The following is a 24,722-nucleotide window of genomic DNA, read 5'->3' as shown; positions in this document are numbered from 1 at the left end:
CCTTATTCATCTCTGTTCCCCATCTCCTTCTCTCTACATACTCTCCACACACTGGCTTCTTCAACATTCCTCCGTGCTGGCTGCCTCTCCTCTCTTCCACATGGCCTTACTCTGCTTTTCTCCAGCATGGGCTCCTCCTAGAATGTAATCCCTCTTCTCCTGGAACAATGTGATCTCTCTTCCTTTTAAAACCTTTAGGCATTAAAGCCCTCCCCCAACATATTAATACAATCATGCCCTTCCCAAGCAAGAAGGGCAATTAATACTATCACCTAGGTGACAGGCTTCCACTGTGGGCAGCGCCATCTTTAACAAAGTGAGCATAATATATTTTATCTGCCCAACAGTCCACGTTTCTCAGTCTTTCCACTCTTCTAATGCAAGACCAGTCCTCTAAGCCCTCCTAGCCCCTGGAATCCCAAGCAAATGGCTGTGAGCAATATTTTCTGTGCTGGCCCTTTAAAGTTGCACTTTATTTTGCCAGCCACTTCCCACAGACAGAACTCTCGCTCTTCTCCCCAGTCATTGCTGTCAAGATGTCATTTCCAGTTCCTGAGCTTCTAGGCTAGGGCTCCAGTCCTGGGACTGAGTAGCCCCACCTCTCATGGTCTCTCTACTTCTGGACTCTCAGTCTCAGCCTCCCCTCACTCCTGAGCATTGAGGAGCCCCCACCATGCCCTCGCACCCCCTACCAAGCTCAGTGTAAATTCTTCTGTGCTCCTTGGTTTTTGAGTCCTGTTCTTTTAGTCCAAAGTTGATTTTTCATGATGATTGTTCTTAAATTAATTTGTAATTCAGTTTGTTCACAGGAGGTGGCAGTCTGTGTGTCTGCCCACTCAGCTGCCATCTTGGAATTGTACAGTTTAGTCTTTATTTAAAAAAATATATATATATATATATATTTATTCAGCCTGACCAGGCAGTGGTGCAGTGGATAGAGCATTGCACTGGGATGCGGAGGACCCAGTTCAAAATCTTGAGGTTGCCAGCTTGAGTGTGAGTTCATCTGGTTTGAGCAAAGCTAACCAGCTTGAACTGAAGGTTGCTGACTTGAGCAAAGGGTTACTCAGTCTTCTATATCCCCACAATCAAGGCACATATGGGAAAGCAATCAATGAACAACTAAAGTGCTACAGTAAAAGATTGATGCTTCTCATTTCTCTCCCTTCCTGTCTGTCTGTCCCTATCTATCCCTGTCTCTCAGTCTCTTTTACTGTCTCTGTCAAAATAAAAAATAAAAATAAATAAAACAAGCACTGTTGTGCGACTGGGACTCAAATCAAGAAACATATTACTAGAATCCCAGAAATGCCCTTCAGCCTCTAGACACTCCTAGAATAGCACTTATGGTGATTTGAAACATCGTTAATTAATTTTTAAACTTCTTATAAATGATATCATAGAATATGTTTCATATCTTGCTTCTTTCATTCAATATTTAGCTTATAAAATTTTTAGTACAGTTGGAATTTATTCATTCTCATTGCTACAATATATAGTATGTCATTATATAAATATACCACTACTTATTTTCCCATGCTAATGCTTATGGATATTCATTTCAGTTGTTTCCAGTTTGGGACTATTTTGAATAACATTTCTCTGAGCATTCTTATACCTATAGAGTATATACCTGGGGTCATAGGTTATATTCAGCTATAGCATACATTCCCAAGAGTGGTTTAGATCTGTTTATACTTCATCCTCAAAAAGAGAGGGTTCCAATTGCTCCATATCTATGTTAACACTTGCTATTATCTGTCTTTTTCATTTAAATCACTGTGGTGTTTATTTACCATTATTGCATTATGGTTCTTAAGTTTATAAAACCAAAAAAAATAAATAAATAAAAACTAGGTTTATTAAATTATATTTACTCAAAGTATCTGGAATGCTATTCTGTGATTTACTTTTTCTTATTTAAATGATACATAAGAATAATGATCCTTAACTAATTCAATAATATTCTAGCTTAGAAAGAAATTCTTGGTCATTTTCAATTTTAATACATTTTCTCTTACTTTGTTATTAACTATGATATTTAATAATGAAAAATGAGCAATTCTTCAAATTAATGTGAAACAACATTCCTACACGTTAACAATTATATGGCCTTTATATAAACCAAGATGTGAACCAGTAATAGTTTATTTAAAATTAAGAGATGAATCTCAGTTTCTGTTGCTCATATTTTGTCTGTGTTTCTAGCGAAACAGAAAAATCTTATGTCAAACTTACAGTATCTTAGTTTCATTTCATCCTACCAGAAACTATTATTTCACTTTTTAGGTGGTAATATACAACTATTTGTTGAGGATTTTGTACATCTCTTCCTAACTACAAGCAGAGAAACCTTTCAAAATTCAGTAGTTAAAACAAAATAACACCAATAACAATGCTTTGCACCAAGCTAATTGTATCTCTAAATTATCTTAGATTGACTCAGGAGTTTTTTAAATAATTATTTTAATAATTGTATTTTAGAGCTCACATTTATTGGGTTCATAATCTTGCTACACACCTAACAAACAGTGTTGCCTTGGAAAAGTTACTTAACCTATTCATATTTTAGATCCCTAATCTATAGGAATTGAATAATTATAGAATATATATTATATATTGCAATAGTTTGAGTCTTTCAAGAAGCAGATGCTAAAGGATGAAATTAAACACAAGAAAATTTTATTAAGGGAAATGTCTCTGAAAATGAGGAAGAAACTGAGTGAGACTGGAAGAAATGTTGGTTGAGACGAAGTGTGACACAGGGTGAAAGAAGAGGAGGGGAAGGTTGGGTGGAAGCATTCAGCATGTTACATAGTCTAAGGAAAGGTTAGGCCATCAGAGGAAGCCTGTGTCTTCCAGTGAGGGTCCTGCTTTAGTATCCCTGCTGCACTCAGCCATTGCCTGAGGGCAGATGCAGAAATGGATTGCAAAACAAAACAGTAGGTGCTTTTTAGTCAATTAAACTTTCTATACTTAGAGGTCTCATGAGCATAACAAATAATTACCATGAAGATGGATTGACAGACTCTGAAGAAAGTATTAAAACAGTGCCTGAATTATCAATATCCATTTAACCATTTATTTATTCATATTACTCACAATTATTATTAATAATCAGTGCATTAATAAAGGAGCCATATGTTTAATGTGCTTAAAATAATTGGTAAAGGAGTTGTGATGTCTGCTGTTTGGAGTTGACTTGATTCTTTCTAAATAAAGAACATTATTACTCATTGACATTATATTTATAATTATTTTCCTTCTATTTATTATCCGTACTTATTGCCAAGCCCCTAATTCATACTGGAACACCTAACTCTAAACCCCTATATTTCTCCATAAAGTATGGGTTCAATGATTTTTAAAAAAACACAAAAAAACATTAATATATTATTTTTGTTATTTCCAATTGATAATGTCAGAGTTTCACCATTTTTCATCATTGGATATAATTGGGAATTGTTAGATCCACTTTTTAAAATTGGTCATTGGGTGTACATTAAATTGGGAAGAATTAAATATCTCTTGAAACTCCTTTTGTGAGGTCATAGGCTCAACACATCCTTTTCCTTAATCTTTTTAAAGATTTTCTATTGCTATAGAAAATTGAGAGGGTGCATGTGAATAATTGCAAATAGAAGGAGAAAATCACATTAAAAATCATGTGAAGAAGTTTGTTGGAAAGTCTCTTAGGCCACTTTATTATTATACTTTAAAGCAAATTTACTCAGAGGACATAGACATAGAAAATGGAATATTTAGGTTGTGGCCTCCTATCTCTTTCTTTTCCCCATTTTTATTTCCCTTTGTAAGTAGAGGCCTACTTGTTATTCCTTATGTGTTATTTATATGCCTTTTCCATTGCCCTTCCTTGCTGGGATGTCTTCCTTTGCCCTTAGAGTCCATCTAAGACCTATTCCCACTGTAATACTTCAAGGGCTCTCTCAAGCTGTAATTTCTTTTGTTTTCCCCCAAGTTATCTTAGTAAAAAAACAAACAAACAAAACTTCTTTATATACTCAATATTTACTACCTGTGTTATTCGTACCTGTCACTTGGCATATGCTGTTTCTTCTAGCTATCTCCTTGGGATAACTATCTCAGTCATTCCTCATGTTGCCCTTTAACTGTTCACTTGCCTTTTGCAACACTACATTGTTAGGAAAATAAGGATAATTATATTGCTGAAATCTAATAATTTTTTTAAAGTATAGTAAATGTAATAAATGAATTTTGGAAAAGTAGTGACTTGCAATGACTTTCACTGCCTATGAAATCACCCTTTTATACAACATTGTTTTACTAGACTCTTCTAGTTCACCATTAGGTGAATGTTGGTGAAAGCAGGTTATAATTTCTTTATGCTGGTAATATATAATATATTTATAGTTATTTGTAGTCCAATATATAAAAAATATTATTGGGAGTTATCAACTACTGTGTAAAATGAAGTAAATTGACCCAAATAATATGGATTCAAGAATATGTGTAATTCAGCAAGAACTGGTAACAAGGTGAGATGTAAATTAACTTATTCTAGCATATTCATAAGTAGTATTAAAAAACACAATTTTTGGTTTGGTCCTTTGAAAGAAAAACATTAGAATTATTTATATTTTCATGCTAAATATTCTCCCAGCAAAAAAATTGCAGCTCTTCCAAATTCTGTTCCAGGAAAAAACAAATTGTTGTATACTGTTAAAGGAGTGAAATTTTGTTCAAATAGTTGTAGCAGATAATACTCTGCCCAGGTTACTAAATCACGTATCTTTCACTGTTCACTTTGTTAGTTATACTCAGCGTGTGGTTGGAAATGGAATGAAAGCTCAGTCTGGAAATCCTGAAGTCAAGGTCAAAGGAACTGATCCTGTGATAAATCAGATTATTGACAAACTGAAGCATGTTATTCAGGTAAGTGCTGGTTCTCTCTTATTGGTATACTCAGTGGCAAATAATAAAGGCTTGCTTTCTATTACATGTAAATAATTTGTTAATCCTATCTGATAATCCTACCTAAAACAGAGCATTGGAACAACTTCTTTGTAACAAGATTTTGGAAATATTTGGTTGAGGGATTTTGGAAATATTTGGTTGAATTATTTTTTTTATAAAGTCTGTGTGCAGCAATGTGTTAATGAGCGAGTAATCTGTATTTGTGGAAAGGAGCCATAGCTTCAGCAGTTTAGTAAATAATGAGAATCTCAAGAGGAGCTTTCTTCCCAGTGATAAGCTTTAGACACGAGAACTACTAATCATTAAAAAAGCTCATGGCAGAGCATGGAAGATGCCAAATTTACCTTGCAGGTAAGTCTCTGAGACTTTCTTTAAGGTTTTTCCTGCATTTTCACCCAAAGTTTCCATAAATGAATAATATGCATTTGTTATATTTATATTTATTTTCTGTATCACTCTTTCCATGTTATCTCAATCTATCTAATTATTTATGAAATACTTCTGTTTTATACTTAATAATGTTATTTTATCAAGTGAGTATTTACTGCTGTTTTTAATACATGGCATATGAAGCATGAACATGTCTTTTAAAAGAATGTTTCATTAAACTATTATATCAACCAGAAACAAATATTATGTTATATGTTATAAGGACTACCAGCCATTTTGCATCTATTGGGGTTTCAGGTAAGAAAAACTATTTTGTAGTTGTTGATCTTTATATAACAATTTATATGTGCATATTTTTTCTAAGCAAAACTGTGTATGTAAAGGTGATACTTATTTCTAGTATTATATAATTACATGTCAGAATGTAATTATATATACTTAAACATATATATACTTAAAAAATATATATATACTAAACATAGTACAGAGTTTTTATTGATATTGAAGTTTTCTAGAGTCATTGATATGCTTCTCATAATTGTTCTGCAAAAGTTAAGTTTATGTGGAGTTCTTAGGATTCTGTTTTTATAAGCATCTGTGTCTTGAGCACAGTTTATGTAAGCAGGGTATGTGGACCTGTGTCCAAAACCATAGATTTTTACCTTCCAGGTGGCAATAATAATGACTACTTTTCTTATTTTATGACTGTTACATTGGAAAAATAGAGCCCTCACCTGGGAAGGCAGGAAGGAAAAATAAAACTTTTTGTGTATATTTATTCTATCTCATTCTGTTAATATTTTTTAGCTGTACAAATATATATGAAATATATAGCAGTGCAATGACACATGAATATAGTTTAGAAATACAGAAATATATGTGTCAAGTGGGTGTTAATTTCAACTGTTTTTATAGAACATATTACATGAAGGAAACAGATGGAAAGCCCTGCTGTAGGTAATAAGGATAAAGCTGCTATATTGAAAAGAGTATACAATATAAAAAAATATTCACAAAGAAATAAGTAAATACCCAATGTTATAGAGTTTATAAAAGCTCTGAGGAAAAGTGTTCACTGACATGTTGTCCCCAGTATAACATTTTCCTTTTCTTTCATAAATTTCAAAGTTACCTTTTTCCCAAGGTGACAGAGTGATGTAATCCCATTTTTTTAGCTTCTGTGATAGAGTTCCATTCTTTTATCTTTATATTTGTATGGAGATCTCCAATTTTTCATGCCTAAGTTTTATTCAAGGGTTATAAGAGAATATCAACTAAAATGCTACCTTTGAGGTCTATCTATTTAAAGTCTACTAGGATGATCTAATTGAAAATTAGATTTATATAGAAGCTAGCATAAAGACATATTTTGTACAGGTGTCACTAAAATGTTCATCTTTAATGGATAGAATATGTTCTTCCCTAAGCCAGTTCTTTTAGAGGTGAAGAGAAATTTTTAATTTTATGGGGCTTCTACTGCTGGTAATGTGTGTGTCCCCTGGGGGCTTGGCTTTTATATTGTCAGTATCAAGAGGTAGGTAAAAATTCCCACCACAGTGTCTGGTCTGAAAAGGTTTAGAAAATTATTTTTCTGTAAGTGAGAATTTATTATTTGGGAGTGTATAACAAAGGAGGAAGTAGAAGTTGGAACAATTTCAGAATCTCTTCTGTAGATTTAGATGGTTAGTTATTTGTGTTTAGGTATAAAGTAAGTATATTTTATTATAAGAGATATTAAATGTATTTGTTAACAATGTGCTATGAAGATGACACCTCTCATCACAGGGATAAGCAAGTGTTTCTTTTGTCCATTTTTTCTATACATAAGTATATGAAAACAAGCCAACCATAATTATTAGCAATAATTAGCTCCATGCATTCGGCCCCAAATACCTTACTTCTTGACTTGCCATTGAAGTTCGCCTTATCTTCTACCCTGTAAGCTTTGCAGTGAGAGTCACCAAATAACTGAATAGGGAGTTTACCTTGTAAATGTCATTTTTTACATGTCTTAATAAATTAATTTATTCCAAATATTCAACCAATACTTACTGAGTTCCCACTCTTGCCTGGTCCTGCACAGTGCACTGAGGTTCAAGAGGTAAACCAAGCAGATACACTTCTGCTCTCATAGATTTACATTGTAAGATAAACTAAGAAAACACATACAATAAAAGCAACTGACAAATATACAGAAAATAAAACAGGATGAAATAGGGAAACATACTTAAGAAGACAGTGCTAGTGGAGGCCACTCAGAGGGGAATGTGTGGGTTGGTACTGACTGGTGCATCATAGGAAGAGAAGACAGAAATCATAGGAAAATCTGGGAGAACTGTGTGAGGGGCAGAGGAAGTAATAAATTCAAAAGGCCTGTGGCATGGTTGAGTTTATTGCATTCTGAGAGCAAACAAAGCTATGTAATTGGAACAGAGTAAAGGAAGGGGAGAGACAAATATAAACTGAATTAATGGTAGTCTGGTAGGGAGTTTAAATTTTATCCTAAGTTGTATGGGAAACCATTAAAGATTGTGAGCAGAGGATGATACAAATTAGTTAATGTTTTATAAAAATAATTTTGGTTTCACTATAGAAAACACCTTGAAGAACAAGTTTTACAGGCAGAAGGTCATGGTGATTGGAGCTAGAATAAGGAGAGTGGATAATATGAAACAGGTCATAGATTTACATAAATATGAGAAGTAAAGTCATCAGAAATTAGTGATCATTTGGAAACTGAAGTGATAGAACCAGAACAATATCTAGGTTTGGTGGGATAATGGTGTCAGTAAGTGAAAAATAAAATCCTGAAGTGGAGTAAGCATAGGTTTTGCTCATTGAGGTTGATGGTAAATTATCATTCTGTTAAATCTGAGATGCTTGTTAGATACCCAAGGGAACATCCAAAATTCAGTGGTGACTACAGAAGTAGAGGTATTTATTTGGGAGAGATACTGTCTAGCAGTTCCTACACTCCAAAGTCTGTGCTTGAAATAGACAATGCCTGTATCTTTCAAAATTACCTGTGAAATTATATGAGGTAGCCAATAGCCAGTGAAGAATTTTCTAAAGAGTTGACATTAACTTTTGTAGATATTTGCATCAGACTGAATTGCTCTTTGATAATAGGTTGGAAACAAATTTTATTACTATTAATTTTTCTGATGGAGGAAATATATGAACATTTTTATTCAGATTTTTCTCTCTTACAGAATTAATTTTGAACTTCTTGTTCATAATAAATTAGTTTGTTTAGGCCAAAGTTGTTGGGAAAAAGCAAAAGAAAAATCAGTAATTTATATTTAAGCATTAAATAACATCTATATTTTTTTCAAAGAAAAAGATCTCAGCAGTTAAAATACTAACCTCTGAGCAACTGTAAATGATAATGACCCACTGCTTAGAAATTACCTACTCTTAATGTGAAACATAAAAAATAGAATATCAGAGCAGTTTTCTATATTTTTATTGCAAAACTAATAAATGTTTAAAGTAATGAATTTAAGTAACATTTGTTTCTTTAAATCTAACAATTCTTATCCATATAAGAATTTTATCAGTTTCTATTAAATATTCATTTTTTACTGGGAGACTAAAGCTTCTTTAGAAAGCTATCTTCATATGTAAAATTAATTAGATTTTTAAATGAGTGTAAAAGCAATAATTATAACCATTTACTTAAAACAATAATATGTAGATATTTTATAGTATATATTTCAATAATCACAATCTACTGGGTTCAGGCAGAGATATGAGATACTGTTAGTTTATGTAGGAAAATATCGCTAACTTGCCTTTCTTTTTTCTCATTCTATTCCTAAGACACCAATATGATAAATAGTAACTTCAGAGCTATGATAGACTGAGATGAGGTTCTCAATGGATAATTATAAGGTTACTTATTATAAATAAAAAAAAGATACAGGATTTAAAAAAGATGTTAGTATATTAAGTTTCTGAATTCTGAAAACTGTTTAATCTTTTTTCTATAAACCACTTACTATGAAGTGTTTTAGAAAAAAAAATTTTTTTTTCATTTTTCCAAAGCTGGAAAGGGGGAGGCAGTCAGACAGACTCCCGCATGCGCCCTACCGGGATCCACCCGGCATGCCCACCAGGGAGCGATGTTCTGCCCCTCTGGGCCATCGCTCTGTTGCATCCAGAGCCGTTCTAGCGCCTGAGGCAGAGGCCACAGAGCCATCCCCAGCACCCGGGCCATCTTTGCTCCAATGGAGCCTCGCTGTGGGAGGGGAAGAGAGAGACAGAGAGGAAGGAGGGGGGAGGGGTGGAGAAGCAAATGGGCGCCTCTCCTGTGTGCCCTGGCCGGGAATCGAACCTGGAACTTCTGCACGCCAGGCCGACGCTCTACTTAGAAATTTTTTTATTGTTAATATCTTATAAGAGTGATGTAGAACTAGTCAATCATAGTTGATTGGCCAACTGAAAATTGTGATCTCTTTGACTATGGGGTGGTGGCTTATTCTATGAAATTCCTTTACTTCTGTTGACTCTTTTTCTTGTTCAAGGAATTCACCAAAATACCCTGACTCCTCCCCTCTCATCTCCACTACACAACAATGCCATGTCCCCAGGCTTACAATATTAATATTCCAGAAAGACAAACACTTTTTGATTTTGTATTAACAATGCAGCAGTGATCAAAACACATTTATTTACCTTTTTGTTCAGAAGAAAGTATTTGAAATTCACTCAATATCTTTGAATGGTCATGTAATTTAGCAATTAGTTTGAGTAAATTCAATGGAAGGTTGCTTTCTGGAGTAAGTGGTATAATACACTGACTTCACTATTGGTCATTTCATTAAAAATACAATCAATTGTCAGCACCAATCCAACCACTTCAATTAGTGTACAGTCAACTGAAAGTGAATGTATAAAAACTCTTTGAAAATAATGGGATTTGCTTTGGCCATTGGTAATTTATTTTTTATTATTCTATTATTTAAAGAGTATGTAATAATTTTATGTTAGATAAAATTTAAAATTTATATTTGTTTGGATGGTGCTGATTTTATACATTGTCATTACCTGTTAAGATTTGAGCCTTTTATCTGTCAGGTTTTTGTTTATGAAACATGTTTAAAGATTATTGAACACTAGAGTTCTTATACTTTTTTAAAGTGATTAGGATAAACTATATCCAGTTATAAGCTAAAACCTTTAATCTTTCTGTTTAAAACCTAATATAAAATGTGATTTATATCAGAAAAATGAGATTCTAAAGTATAGCCAGCTCCCAAGAAATTCACATTTATTTAAACAATGGAAACAATGAAAACCACTGGGTTTTAGTTATTTCAGGAATTATAAAATATAAAAATAAGTTTACAGTATTATATTATAAACAATTCAAATAAGAAAAATAATGTCTTTGACAAATAGTAAACACATAACTATTTATTCAGTGATTTCAAAGAACTAAAATAAAATAAATCCCCTTTAGTTTCAAAATATGTGTTGCTGAAGTGAGCGCCCTTATAGTTTTAATAAAATACATTTGCCTGATTATAGTAATATGCATGACTTTTGAGTTAGCATAAGGCATATGGCTAAATTTCAGCAGTGGGGGCACAAACTGTATATCTGTAATCAACTTCCTCAACATCTTTAAGTCTCAAATAATTTTTATATATAATCAAAAAGACAATAACAAGTGTATTATGATGTGGAGAAATGGGACCCTCAAATATTTCTGGAGGAATGTGAAATTCTGCAACTACTCTGGAAAAATAGATCACTCCAAAAAAGGTAAAACACGGAGTATCAGATGACCTGTGTATACCCAAGAGAAAGAATATATGTGTTCATACTAAAACTTGTACATGAATGTTGATAGCAGCATTAGCCATAATATCTAGAAAGTAGAAACAACTCCAATGTTCATTAACAGATGAACTGATAAATAAAATGATATATATTTTTATTTAATTTACTGTGTTTACATAGTTTCTAGTATCGCCCTGAATGCATCCCCTCTCCCCCTTATTTCCCTCAACATCTCCATTGCTATATATGTATAATATGGAATATATAATACTTCTGCAATAAAAAAATGAATGACAGATACTGATAAATGCTACAACATAGAAGAATATTGGAAATATTTTTTAAGTAAAAGAAACCAGTCACAAAAGATCACCTATTGCATGACTTCATTTATATGATAAACATTAATAAATGTATTTTACCATTTTATATGAACATACATATTTTTGTATATAGAACATTCCCTTATACTGCTAATAACCATGATTCGTATACTGAAGGGTTATCTTACCTGACCATGATAGTGTACAAATCTACCTATACCATACAAATAAGATAATTAGTTTTTAATTGATTATATTGGAGTGACACTGATTTACTAATTATACAGGTTTTAGGTGCTCCTTTCTGTACATTTCTGTAAACCATATTGTGTGTTTACCACTCCCAAGTCAAGTCTTCATCCATCACCATTTATATCCTTTATACCAGTGGTCCCCAACCTTTTTTGGGCCATGGACCGGTTTAATGTCAGAAAATATTTTCACGGACCGGCCTTTAGGGTGAGAAAGATAAATGTATCACGTGACAGAGACAAGCGTCAAGAGTGAGTCTTAGACGGATGGAACAGAGGAAATCTGGTCATTTTTAAAAAATAAAACAGTTTTTGTTGCATCACCTTAGTTGTTCATTGATTGCTTTCTCATATGTGCCTTGACAGTGGGCCTTCAGCAGACCGAGTGACCCCTTGCTCGACCAGCAACCTTGGGTCCAAGCTGATGAGCTTTGCTCAAACCAGATGAGCCCGCGCTTAAGCTGGCGAGCTCGGGGTCTCGAACCTGGGTCCTCCACATCCCAGTTCGACGCTCTATCCACTGCGCCACTGCCTGGTCAGGCTGGAGGAGAATCTTATTTCACCTGGGAGGTGGTCTATGCAGACACAGGCCTGGGCCTGATCCAGGAGCAGAAGGTCCAGTGGGCAGAAGCAGCAGTGGCTAGAACAGGGCAAGGCTTGGCGTCTCCAGACCCAATGCTGGTCATTGCAGAGCTCAACCCACAACATGGAAGAGCAGCAGGCTGCTGACAGAGACCCCCACCCATTTCCACCAGTTATGAGTAATTGGGCCACAGCACCAAGGTCCAGAGCAGGCTCAAAGTGAGTGTGGCCACTTGGGGGTTTGGGGAGCTAGGGCCTCTGGATGGCCAGAGATGTACTTCTCCCCGAAGCAACACAGTATCCCACGCAGCATATTTCAGACATGATATTGGGAGCACGATGCCCAAGTCGAAGAAACTGGCCAGGAGGACCAGGCGGCCAAGGAGGCAGAACCCACGGGTGTGAATGTGGGGGAGGTGGGTGTGGTGGAGGGTGGGGATGTATTGTGACCTGATGAGGAAGGGTTAGTGCCAGACACACAGGGAACAAGCACAGAGGCTGGCCAGGAGCAAACAGGATTCAGACCACCCTTCTACTGGACTGTGGGCCAGTAGGAGGACATCCTGTGGTGGATCCCATGCTATGGCTACTGTGGAAGGCTCTGGCTGTGCTCTGTCTTTGGGGGGCATGTGGAGGATCTTTTCTCCTCTCACAGCTCTAGCACCAGCCCAGGAGACAGAGCCAGCAGCTTCCACCTCTTCACTCGAAGAGCCAGACGCAGGAGAGGGCCTATAGGCCGCTCCAGACATGGAGGAGTGACGCCTCCAGTAGTCACTCCAGCTGCAGCTCTGGAGTCAGGTGGCCTGTGCAGCATCTGCCGAGTTACCCGAGGCCCCGCCACCGCCGACTGAAGAGCCCTCTGCAGAACCTGCCCTGGTTCCTGCCACAGAGCACCTGCTTCTGACCACACACCAGGGCCAGCTCTAGAGCCGTCTGCTCTCGAACCTGCACTACTCTCATCAAAAGAATTGGTTTTATCCCCACACTGTGAACATTCTCTTTATTTTTCTTTCATTGTGATGTTTTCCTTTTCTCCTCGGATATAGGAACTGCACCCAATATTTTAAAATCCTGTACAAATTAAAACAAGAAAAGTGAAAAATGAGTAATGATCCAGGTTCCACCACAGGGAGCTTTGGAAATTCTGATATGGAGTCACAGAAAATGCCAACAACTCTGACTGGCAGCATCCACCCCAAGAGAAATGAGGGTTTGGAAGAGCACATACCCAGGAATCCTACCTGCCAGACACCCACAGGTGCACACGCTCACACATGTGAACATACAGAGGCACCCACCAATGCACACATGGGTGAGAGAAAGCAGAAGCACACACATGCTCATGCCAACACTATGTGCAAAATCCTGGAAAGAACAGGCATGGTGAGTCCTCTGTATCAGGGCTCTCCTCCCGGGAAGGACTTTGTTCTTTATTTGTTTCTGAATTCCTTTAGAATTCAATATGGTACTACAACTAACCTTTATTTTCCTTCTCATAAATTCTTTAACAATAAAAATTCTTTAAACAATAAATAATGTACTTTATAGATGAGTGATACACTGATAACACTGGACATATAACTTTAATATATTTATATTTAGAATTGTCACAGTCACACATGCATTTTACCAAATTAGACATCACATCAAGGAGAAGGTCAGAGATTGATGTCTCCACCCCACAGGTGAGCATCATGAGTGGCTTGGTTGGTATCTCTCAGGGTCCGCCCTTCTCACTCAGTTTGTTTTGTCTGTGTTACACTCAGGCTGATTTTCATATATGACTCTCTGTCAGCTGAAATCACATGGTCGTGCTCTAAGAAGTGGGATCATGGAATCAGATGTTGGGCCACATGTCTCATGTGAGAGGACCCCTGAGCTCTTTTTCTGTCAGCACGTGGAGACCCCTGCCCCAACTCTAGCTGCTGTCCAGCTTCCATCATCCATGTGGACCAGGACTGGTGGGTCCCACCACTGTCCATGGACAGTTTTGTTTTTCTCCATTCCTGGCTATTTTATACTGCTCTGATGGGCAGTCTTGAATATAGATCTTTGAGAAGTTGTGCAAAAAGTTCTTTGGGATAATATCCTAGGGCAGTGGTAGTCAACCTGGTCCCTACTGCCCACTAGTGGGAGTTCCAGCTTTCATGGTGGACGATAGTGGAGCAACCAAAGTATAAATAAAAAGATTTAACTATAGTAAGTTGTTTTATAAAGATTTATTCTGCCAAAATTAGGGAAAAATCCAAAAAAAAGTACTTGGTAAGTAATTATAATTATATGCTTTAACTTGCTGTAACTATGCTTTATAAATTTTATAAAGTAAAGTTACTTCCTTACTTTATAAATCACTAATACTTTGGAACCAGTGGGCGGTTAGAAAATTTTACTACTAACAGAGATACAAAAGTGGGCACTAGGTATACAAAGGTTGACTACCCCTGCCCTAGGGTGAACACAGCCAGGTGAAGTTGAGCACCTGATGAATTTGATGGGTCTTACACACTGTTCCCCCAGAAGAGGGGCCTTTCTTACTTCTTTTCAGGGAGCTGTTGGTGCCTCTCTATCCTCACATTGTCCCCCGGGCTGCTCACCACCAGACCAGAAGCCTTTCAGTCTGATGGGGACAGAGCTCTCCCACTGGCATTTACAGTGCGTGTGTCCTCATCAGGGTGGTGGGCCATCATCTGCCTTGCACTGGCGTGAGCACTGCCTCTTATTGAGAGCACAGGTGTTTGCCCTCTCTCTTTTTAGAAGACACCAACTTGGCCCTGACCAGTTGCCTCAGCAGTAGAGCATCAGCAGCCTGGTGTGTGGATGTCCCGAGTTTGATTCCCAGTCAGGGTACAAAGGAGAAGGGCCCATCTGCTTCTGCACCCCTCCCCCTCTCCTTCCTCTCTGTCTCTTTCCTCCCCTCCTGCAGCCAAGGCTCCATTGGAGCAAAGTTGGCTGAGGCACTGAGGACGGCTCCATGGCCTCCACCTCAGGCACTAGAATGGCTCTGGTTGCAACAAATCAACACCCCAGATAGGCAGAGCATCGCCCGCTGGTGGACATGCTGAGTGGATCTCGGTCGAGTGCATGTGGGAGTCTGTCTGACTGCCTCCCCATTTCTAACTTTGGAAAATACAAAAAAAAGAAAGAAAGAGAGAGAGAGATAGAGAAAGAAAGAAAAAGAAAAAAAGAAAGAAAAATAGAAAGAAAGAAGGAAAAACCAATTTTCAGGAAGTTCATACCCCGCAGGAATGTGAAATCACTCTCTGGAAATATAAAAAAAAATAGATAAAGAAAGAAAGAAAGAGAGAGAGAGAGAGAGGAAGGAAGGAAGGAAGGAAGGAAGGAAGGAAGGAAGGAAGGAAGGAAGGAAGGAAGAAAAAAGAAAGAAAGAAAGAAAGAAAGAAAGAAAGAAAGAAAGAAAGAAAGAAAGAAAGAAAAGACCAATTTTCAGGAAGTTCATGCCCCGCAGGAACGTGAAACCACTCTCTGGCCTGGCCTCGTAAGGAATGCTTTCCAGATTGTGGTTTGTCTTTGCAGATTTCTGCATTATTCTCGTGTTTGTTTTATGCCCAGGAAGGTCAAGCTGTCACCTGACTACGTTCTGGCCCTGGGATCACACTTAGCAGAGTGGTCACTACCCATATATAAAGCACAGACTTACTAAAAAAGTTTTCTTTTTATATCTGTCTCTCTATTCGATCTGGGATTTCCATTTTTAATGGCAAAAATGTTATTTCAGATAAAAACAAAAAAGGTATGGGAGCGCGTTGAAAACAGCACTATGGTAAGATTCCGTTGATAGGAAATGTCTAGTATAGGTAAAGGAGCAGAGACAGAAAGCAGGTGAGGTTTTGCAGGGATAGGAGGGTGAGTCATTTTGGTGCAGGGTTTCCATTCAGGGTGATGGGACATTTTTCAACAAGTTAGAGGTGATGTTTGCACAGCATCATTAAGGGACTTCATGCTGAGGAATGGCACAAATTAAAATCTAAATAATCACTTTTATTTTATTACTTATAATGAATTACTCTATACAGTAAAAAGATATAAACAGAAAAAGAAAAATAAAATAAAAGAAGGCAAAATAATTCCAAAAAAAATTAATAAAATAAAATACCCTATAGGGCCAAGGTGAAAATGGAAATATGACGATGACAGAAAATAAAAGAAAACAATCAAAAAGAGGTGGGAAAATAGATCCCTTGGATGTGCCAGGGATAGCTGATTCGTCAGGTGGCTCCTGAGCTGGCCCTGAGGTGGTGTGCAGGCACAGCTCTTCCTGTGTGGGTGGAGTCAAGGCAGGTTGGTCGGAGGCTTCTTCAGGCAGCTGATTTCCCACCTCAGTGTGGTCAGGAGGCGCAGTGGAGGCCGGCCCCACCTCCATAGCTGCAGCTGGAAAAACTTCATAAGGTGAAAAGGCCATTGGAGTCAGGCACCGCTCCAGCTCTGGGTCGGCCTCCAGGTCAACCTGTGCAGCCGGCTCCTCCAGATGTTCCTCAGGTGGAGCAAGAGCCGGATCTGCCTCCTGGGCTGGTGCTGGAGCTGCTAGAGGAGAAAAGATTACCCATATGCCTCCATTTCCATGTTTTCTCCAAAGGCAGAGCACAGCCAAAGGCCAGACCCACCACAGGACGTCCTCCCCACCAGCCATCCTGCACGTGGGTGGTCTGAAGCCAGTCTTTGCTCCTGGCCAGCCTCTAGGAGTGCTCCCTGTGTGTCTGACACCGACCCTTCCCAATAATCTCAGATTCCCCTCCAACCCTCCCCCACCATCCCACTATGTCCTCAACCACCTCCTCACCATTTAGTTCTGCTTCCTTGGGCTCCAGGTGGTTTGTCTCACTGCGATTAACATGGGCCCCCTGCTGCATGCTGGATTCAGACATGGTGAGCCTGGGCAGCTTTGGAGAAGGAGTCTGGACCCTGGGTAGCATCAGGGGAGGAATCCTCGGGAAATTGGGTGTTGTAAAAAGAAGAGACCTCCTGATCCTGTATGGCGTTGGGGGACGAGCCCTCCTCCAGACCCTGGGTGGCTCCGGGAGAGGAGACCTACTGAGGTCATCCACGGGCCCCAGGTCCCCGGCCGCCCAGATGGCCATGCTCTTTGCAGGCCTGCATGGAACATCACTACTACGGTGCACCTGGGCCACAGTTGTGGAGATCAAGTGAGGGTCTCCTTCCTCCAGATGCTTCTCCTGGGTGTTTTTCACTGAGCTCTACAATGACATGACCAGCAGCGGGTCAGGATGCCTCAAGCCCAGCCTGGCCCTCGTCGCTGCTGCTTTTCCCGCTGCACCTTCTGCTCCCAAATCAGACCCAAGGATGTTTCTGAAGAGAACTCCTTTCAGTGGAAATGAAATTCACCTCCAGGGCTCAAGATAAACCTGGGGCAGAGGGTGCCACCCACACTAACGATCCAAACAGGCAGTGGTGTGAATGTGCTGGTTCACTAGGCTTCTGACCCACTTGCTCAGCCCCTTCTTCCTAAGGGAAGGCTCCTCTGACATGAAACCCTCTTACACATATTCATACACTCACACCCAAAACTCACACACACACACACACACACACACACACACACACACACACACACACGTAGGGGACATAGACCTGCTCAGGTGAAATCACAGTGGTGGTCTGGTCCGGAAGCACCACCTCTGAGCCTCGATGGGTTATTTCTCGGTTCCTCCGAGAAATGGGCCACGGACGTCTGCGCAGAGTCTGGACCCAGCGGCGGCCACGGCGGAAAAAACCATCAGCGCTGTTTCTTTGGTTCCCACGGCCTTGGGACCGGGGAAGACAACACAAGGACATGTTGACTCAACTAAAGTCTCTGGTCAACTGAGCTGGCTAGCGGTTGTTTGAGAATGTGGTTCCCTGGTTACCAGGATTCTGAGTTCTGTTGGTCTCGCTCATCAGTTAGTGAGGACGCTGTGTGGTGACGTCCTTGTTCTGGCAAGATGTGATGTCACTGCTCTAGTCTGAGGAGATGCTCAGGGTAGGGGACAAGGAGGCAGAGCCGGCTCCTGCTCCACCTGAGGGACACCTACAGGAGCCGGCTGCACGGGCAAACCTGGCGGCCGACCTAGACCTGGAGGGGCGCCGGACTCCAGCGGCCGTGCTTCCTCCAGCTGCAGCTCTGGAGCGGGGCCGCCTGTGCAGCGTCTCCAGACCACACTGAGGCCCCACCACTGCTGTGTCAAGAATGCCCTGCAAAACCTACCCTGGTTCAGCCAGAGAAAAGGCGTTGCCTCTGGGCAGCGATCAGGGCCAGCTCCAGAGCTGCTTGTTCTTCATCAAGCTGTCCCCACCACATCAGAAGAATTTGATTTACCACCTCTCCTTGACAGTTTTCTTTTATTTTCTTTTAAAGTTATGGGGGTGTTTCCTCTGTGGTGCGATTCATCTTTTTATTAATTTAATTTTATTTGGAATTGTTCTGTATTTTTATTTTATTTTTTTACTGTTCTTTTTCTCTGTTTTTCCATAGCGTGATTCATTATAAGTAAAAAATAAAGGTGACTGCTTAGTTTTTAAGTTTTGCCATTTCTTAGTGTGAAGTCTCTTCACAATGCTCTGAAACATCACCACTATCTTCTTGCAAAGTATCCCATTACCCCAAATGGAAACTCTGAACCAAAATGACACTCCCCACTCCTCTTGCCCTGGCAACCCCCCATCTGCTCTGTGTCTCTTCTCCGATACCTATTCTGGACTTTTCCTATCAATGAAGTATTACAATGGGTGTGTTTTGGGGTGTACTTCCATACTTTTTCTGAGTATTTATTTGAAATTTTATTTTTGTTTAAAGGGAAATCTTCGGTGAAGTACAGACCAGATAGGAAAGAAAATTAAAAATAGCTCTTTTAGTAAATGTGTGCATCATCTGGGGGTCTAGTGGTTGAAAACACTGTGCTAAGTGTGACCGCAAGACCTCTTGCTGGTCAGGCAATGGCTGGCCATTCCTGGGCCTAAAACAACCACGAGAAGAATGCAGAAATCTGAAAAGACACACCACAAGTTAGAAAGCATTCCTCTTAACTTAAGGCCAGACAGAGGTTTCACATCCATGTGATGCAGAAAGCTCCCGAAATTCGCTGTTTTTTACAGGGACAGAGAGCAAATGCATGTGCTTCCAATGAGAGGCAGTGCACGTGTGCCAGTGTGTTTCAGATAATGGCTGACCACCCAGTGCGGAAACACGCACTGTAAACACTGGCAGGAGTGCACTGTCGCTATCAGCCTGGCAAGCTTCTAGTTTGGCAGTCAGCCCCGAGGACAACGGGAGAATGCAGAGGCCCCAGCACATCCCTGAGAGAGTGGTAAAAGTCCCCTTCTCAGGGACAAGAATGTGGAGGCCCTGTCACAGTCTCACAGGTGCACACCTTCACCTGGTGGTGCCCATGCTAGAAGGAGACACCACAGAAATTCTTATACAGTTTTTAAGATGCATTTTTGAGACTACTTATCAGAGCACTGAGGAAACAGGTGGGATTTGGGGAGAGGGAAGGAAAGCAACTAACATTCATGGAGAGAGGATGGGATCCACCAGCCCTGGTCCACAGGCACCAGGGAAGCTGAACAGCTGCTAAAGTGGGTGCAGGGTCAATGTAATGCACCATCTAAACACAGCAGAGCAAGCAAACAAACAACACATGGCTATTTCAAGAAATGAAGAAAAAGCACCAAAGAAAAATAATGCCCTTTCAAGATTAACACAACAGAAAAAATTATGAATAAAAAGGGACTTTCTCAACCTGAATAGGAGTATCTAACAAAACAAACAAACAAAACAATTCACAGCTAAGATGATACTAAATGGTTGCCCATTTTTTTCATAAGATCAGGAAGACTACAAGGATTCAGGCTTTCTTGCTATTTCTATTCAACATTGTACTGGAGGTTGTAGCAAAGTATAAGGTCTACTAGAAAGTTCTGTCCATTTCCATGACAAGTTTCGACACATAAGCACATATTTATTTGGCGCATGTGTGCCTCTTTATTTTTATCACTTAATGTATACATACTGACGTAGCAAATTAACTAAAACAAAGTTGATTCACGTTAGTCTTATGTGTGAAGCGATAGTGTACCCATGGCTACTGATAAAGTTCATTTACGCCACTGTAATTTTTATGAATTTCAACAAGGAAGAAATGCTACAGAAGCATGTCTGTCGCAGCCACCATATTCCCCGGACTTAGCACCCTCCGACTATCCCTTGTTTTTGTCCTTACAAAATTTTTTGAAGGGCAAAAAATTCAAAAATAAAGAAGATATCAAACAAGCACTGGTTCAATTTTTCGAATCAAAAGATAAAACATTTTTCAAAAATGGGATATACAAATTGCCCTCACGCTGGCAAGAAATCATTAATAATAATGGGAATTATATTATTTAATAAAGTTTATTGATGGTAAAAAAAATTGTATTTTGTTTTATTCCAAAAACAGACAGAACTTTCTGGTAGACCTTATAATAAGGCAAAAAAAGTAAATAAATAAATAAAGGAAATCCAGATAAGAAAATAATTAAAACTAACTTCTTCCACTAAAAATATCATATTGTATATAAAAATATTATAAGAATTCATTAAGCCCTGGCCGGTTGGCTCAGTGGTATAGTGTTGGCCTGGCGTGCAGAAGTCCCGGGTTCGATTCCCGGCCAGGGCACACAGGAGAAGTGCCCATCTGCTTCTCCACCCCTCCCCCTCTCCTTCCTCTCTGTCTCTCTCTTCCCCTCCCGCAGTCGAGGCTCCATTGGAGCAAAGATGGCCCGGGTGCTGGGGATGGCTTCATGGTCTCTGCCCCAGGCGCTAGAGTGGCTCTGGTCGCAACAGAGCCATGCCCCGGAGGGGCAGAGCATCGCCCCCTGATGGGCAGAGCGTCGCCCCCTGGTGGGCGTGCCGAGTGGATCCCGGTTGGGCGCATGTGAGAGTCTGTCTGACTGTCTCTCCCTGTTTCCAGCTTCATAAAAAAAAAAAAAATCATTAAAATGATTTGTTAAATCTAATAAAGAAATTCTGTAAGATTACAAGATATAAAACTGGCCATGGCCAGTTGGTTCAGTCGTAGAGCATCAGCCTGGGCTCTGGATGTCCCAGGTTTGATTCCTGGTCAGGGCAAACAGGAGAAGTGACTATCTACTTTTCCACCCACCCCATTGTCTCTTTCTATCCTTCTCTTACTCTCCTGCAGCCGTGGCTTGGTTGGAACAAGAATGCCTCGTGCTCTGAGAATGGCTCCATGGCCTAGCTTGAGGCACTAAAATAGTTCAGTTGCTGAGCAACAGCACCAGATGGACAGAGCATCACCTCATTTGGGGCTTCTGGGTATATCCTGGTGGGAACACATGTGGGAGTCTGTCTCTCTGCCTCCCTGCTTCTCATTCAAGGGAAAAAAGATAGAAAGTTAATATGCAAATATCAATTATATTTATACCCACTCACATATAATAGCATGAAAATGAAGGTGAGTCAATTTGATTCATAATAATCACATAAAATAATAAATTAAAATTAATTTTATAAAATAAGTGTAAGGTTTTAACTCTGAAAACCACAAAATGCTATTTTAAGATATTAATGGAGAGCTAAGTAGGTGATTAAACATTGAATTTTGAATAAGGACAAATTTGGATGACTCATTTTATTTCAAAATTTTCTTACTTAAATAAAAAAACTAGTTACTATTTACATAAACTTAGACAGTGTAATCCTAGCATAAGGATAAACATAGATTTGAGAGTCTAACTCAGTGGTTCCCCAACCATTTTTTTTTAATAATTTAATTTTTTTAATGGGATGACATCAATAAATCAGGATACATATATTCAAAGATAACAAGTCCAGGTTATCTTGTCGTTCAATTATGTTGCATACCCACCACCCAAAGTCAGATTGTCCTCTGTCACCTTCTATCTTGTTTTCTTTGTGCCCCTCCCCACCCCCTTTCCCTCTCCCATTCCCCCCTCCCCCCCGTAACCACCACACTCTTATCAATGTTTCTTAGTTTCACTTTTATGTCCCACCTACATATGGAATAATACAGTTCCTGGTTTTTTCTGATTTACTTATTTCGCTTCGTATCATGTTATCAAGATCCCACCATTTTGCTGTAAATGTTCCGATGTCATCATTTCTTATGGCTGAGTAGTATTCCATAGTGTATAAGTGCCACATCTTCTTTATCCAGTTATCTATTGATGGGCTTTTTGGTTGTTTCCATGTCCTGGCCACTGTGAACAATGCTGCAATAAACATGGGGCTGCATGTGTCTTTACGTATCAATGTTTCTGAGTTTTTGGGATATATACCCAGTAGAGGGATTGCTGGGTCATAAGGTAGTTCTATTTTCAGTTTTTTGAGGAACCACCATACTTTCTTCCATAATGGTTGTACTACTTTACATTCCCACCAACAGTGTATGAGGGTTCCTTTTTCTCCACAGCCTCTCCAACATTTGCTATTACCTGTCTTGCTAATAACAGCTAATTGAACAGGTGTGAGGTGGAAATACAAATGGCCAACAGATATATGAAAAGATGCTCATCTTCTTTAGCTATTAGAGAAATGCAAATCAAAATCCCCAACCATTTTTGAGCCACCAACCGGTTTAATGTCAGAAAATATTTTCACAGACCGGCCTTTATGGTGGGACGGATAAATGTATCACGTGACCGAGACAAACATCAAGAGTGAGTCTTAGATGGATGGAACAGAGGGAATCTGGTCATTTTTTAAAAATAAAACATTGTTCAGGCTTAAATATAAATAAAATGGAAATAATGTAAGTTATTTATTCTTTCTCTGTGGACCAGTACCAAATGGCCCACGGACCAGTACCGGTCCGTGGCCCGGGGGTTGGGGACCACTGCTTTATACCTTCCTCCACCACCCTTCCCCCACAGTCACCATAGCTGTGAGTTCATGAATATTTTCTCTTTTTCATTCAATCTCTCCCCCTTTACCTCTCCTGACACACACACAGATGTCAGCCTGCTTTGTATGTGAGTTTGACAATAGGTTATTGGAGTATGAATGGGAAAAAATGATCAGTGGCACCATTTTTTACTTTCTGATCCAGGTTATTCCTCAACACACTGCTGTCTGACTACTGCCTTCATCATTCCACTGAAATGGTCTTGGGAAAAATCATTGGTTATCTTTTTCGGTTCATACTCCAATAGCCTATTATCAGTTCTTATCTCTCTTGACTACTTAACAGCACTTATCTTTATTGTTGACCCCTTTCTTCTTGATCTCCATTTAATTTCTAATCACCTTTCTGACTACTCTCATCCAAGATCTTTGCTCCTTTTTTTAATTTCTTTAAATGCTGTGTTTATCTGGGATCTTATCTAATCCCCTTTCTATTCTCATTTCCATTTGCTCTGCATCTCCCTCTTTCATGACTTCATGATAGCCACATATTTATTTTAATCACAGGGTTTCTACTGAATCTCTGATACTTCAGTTGGCAAAATCAACCAAGCTTTAAGAGATCTGCATCCTAATTCTTCCCTTCTTTGGTAACTTGCTGCCCCTTCTACTCTTCCTAGTTTCCTTAATTTATATCTTGGATGTCATCTTTAATTCCCCCTTTTCCTTAGGTCTCCTTATCATCACAGTCTAAATTTTGTCTCCTAAGTATTTTTTAAACCTCTACTTCTCTTTTTGCCATGGCTATTATTCCTGTTGCCACCAGCATTAATTTCTATCTGGATCAGGAATGAGACAATTCCCTCTAGCTGTTATCTCTGATTTCTCTGCTGCATTCATGGAACAACACACTTCTGTCTGGTCTATGTGTTCACCTCACTGAAATGATCCTGCAAGTTTCACTAATTATCTCTTGTAGCAGAATCCAGTGGACAAGTATCAGTCTACTAGTGGGTTGATTATGTCAATAGCCATTTAAAACCATGTAATTAAACATTGTACTGTCAAAATCTAACTCAGTCTCTTTGGTTTCCATCTGACAACACATGGGGTACATGGAAATACCTGATAACATGAAATGCAGAGATGCAATGCAAAACTAAATACATGTGTATTGTTTAACTCCCCAAGTCAATACTGTACCCCAAATAATTCACTTCCAATTTCTCCTTTGTAGTCTGGCAGTGTAGAATAAAGAGAAAAATGAATTATAGGGAAGAAAATGGAAGAACAAAATGAAAAGTCACATACTAACCGGTGTTTTTTCCAAATGCTGACATGCTGATATTCACTGCCCTTCTATAAAATTAGATTAGTTCTCTTTGAAGAAACTGATCAATTCAAAGGAAAATAATTTCATATAGTATTTGGGCCTCCACCCATTGAGAAGGTAAATCATTATCTAATTGAATGGTTGTAAAATCTTCTATTATACTGTAATTACATAAAAAACTGCTCAATATTAATTGATAACCAAGGATCACTATAAATTTATGG

General features: G+C 39.0%; 2 protein-coding genes across 2 annotated transcripts in view; one reads left to right on the top strand and one right to left on the bottom strand.

Annotated features, from left to right (window-relative positions):
* GPC5 (glypican 5) overlaps positions 1 to 24,722 on the top strand; it is a 1,883,811-nt gene that overhangs the window by 706,791 nt on the left and 1,152,298 nt on the right. Inside the window, exon 6 of the mRNA XM_066235594.1 lies at positions 4,794 to 4,914. Coding sequence (XP_066091691.1) covers positions 4,794 to 4,914 — 121 coding nt within the window. The remainder of the gene's footprint in view (positions 1 to 4,793; positions 4,915 to 24,722) is intronic.
* LOC136308315 (uncharacterized) lies at positions 16,311 to 18,100 on the bottom strand. The gene is made up of 3 exons (XM_066235647.1): positions 17,897 to 18,100; positions 17,088 to 17,502; positions 16,311 to 16,831 (listed from the first exon to the last, which is right to left on the bottom strand). The coding sequence occupies exons 1-3, from the start codon at positions 18,098 to 18,100 to the stop codon at positions 16,311 to 16,313; spliced, it is 1,140 nt and encodes a 379-aa protein (XP_066091744.1).

This window comes from Saccopteryx bilineata, chromosome 6 (genome assembly GCF_036850765.1).
Source record: "Saccopteryx bilineata isolate mSacBil1 chromosome 6, mSacBil1_pri_phased_curated, whole genome shotgun sequence".
Lineage (NCBI taxonomy): Eukaryota > Metazoa > Chordata > Mammalia > Chiroptera > Emballonuridae > Saccopteryx > Saccopteryx bilineata.
The sequence above is the reverse complement of the archived record's forward strand: the minus strand, read 5'-3'. Positions and strand labels throughout refer to the sequence as shown.

What these genes read in the sequence shown, in the direction of transcription:
- LOC136308315 (XM_066235647.1), bottom strand. Translation starts at nt 18,100, where the DNA reads ATGTCCTTGTGTTGTCTTCCCCGGTCCCAAGGCCGTGGGAACCAAAGA. An exon ending in CTGTGATTTCACCTGAGCAG is followed by an intron (nt 17,503 to 17,896) that starts GTCTATGTCCCC and finishes ATGTCATTGTAG; the next exon opens with AGCTCAGTGAAAAACACCCA. An exon ending in CAAGGAAGCAGAACTAAATG is followed by an intron (nt 16,832 to 17,087) that starts GTGAGGAGGTGG and finishes TTTCTCCTCTAG; the next exon opens with CAGCTCCAGCACCAGCCCAG.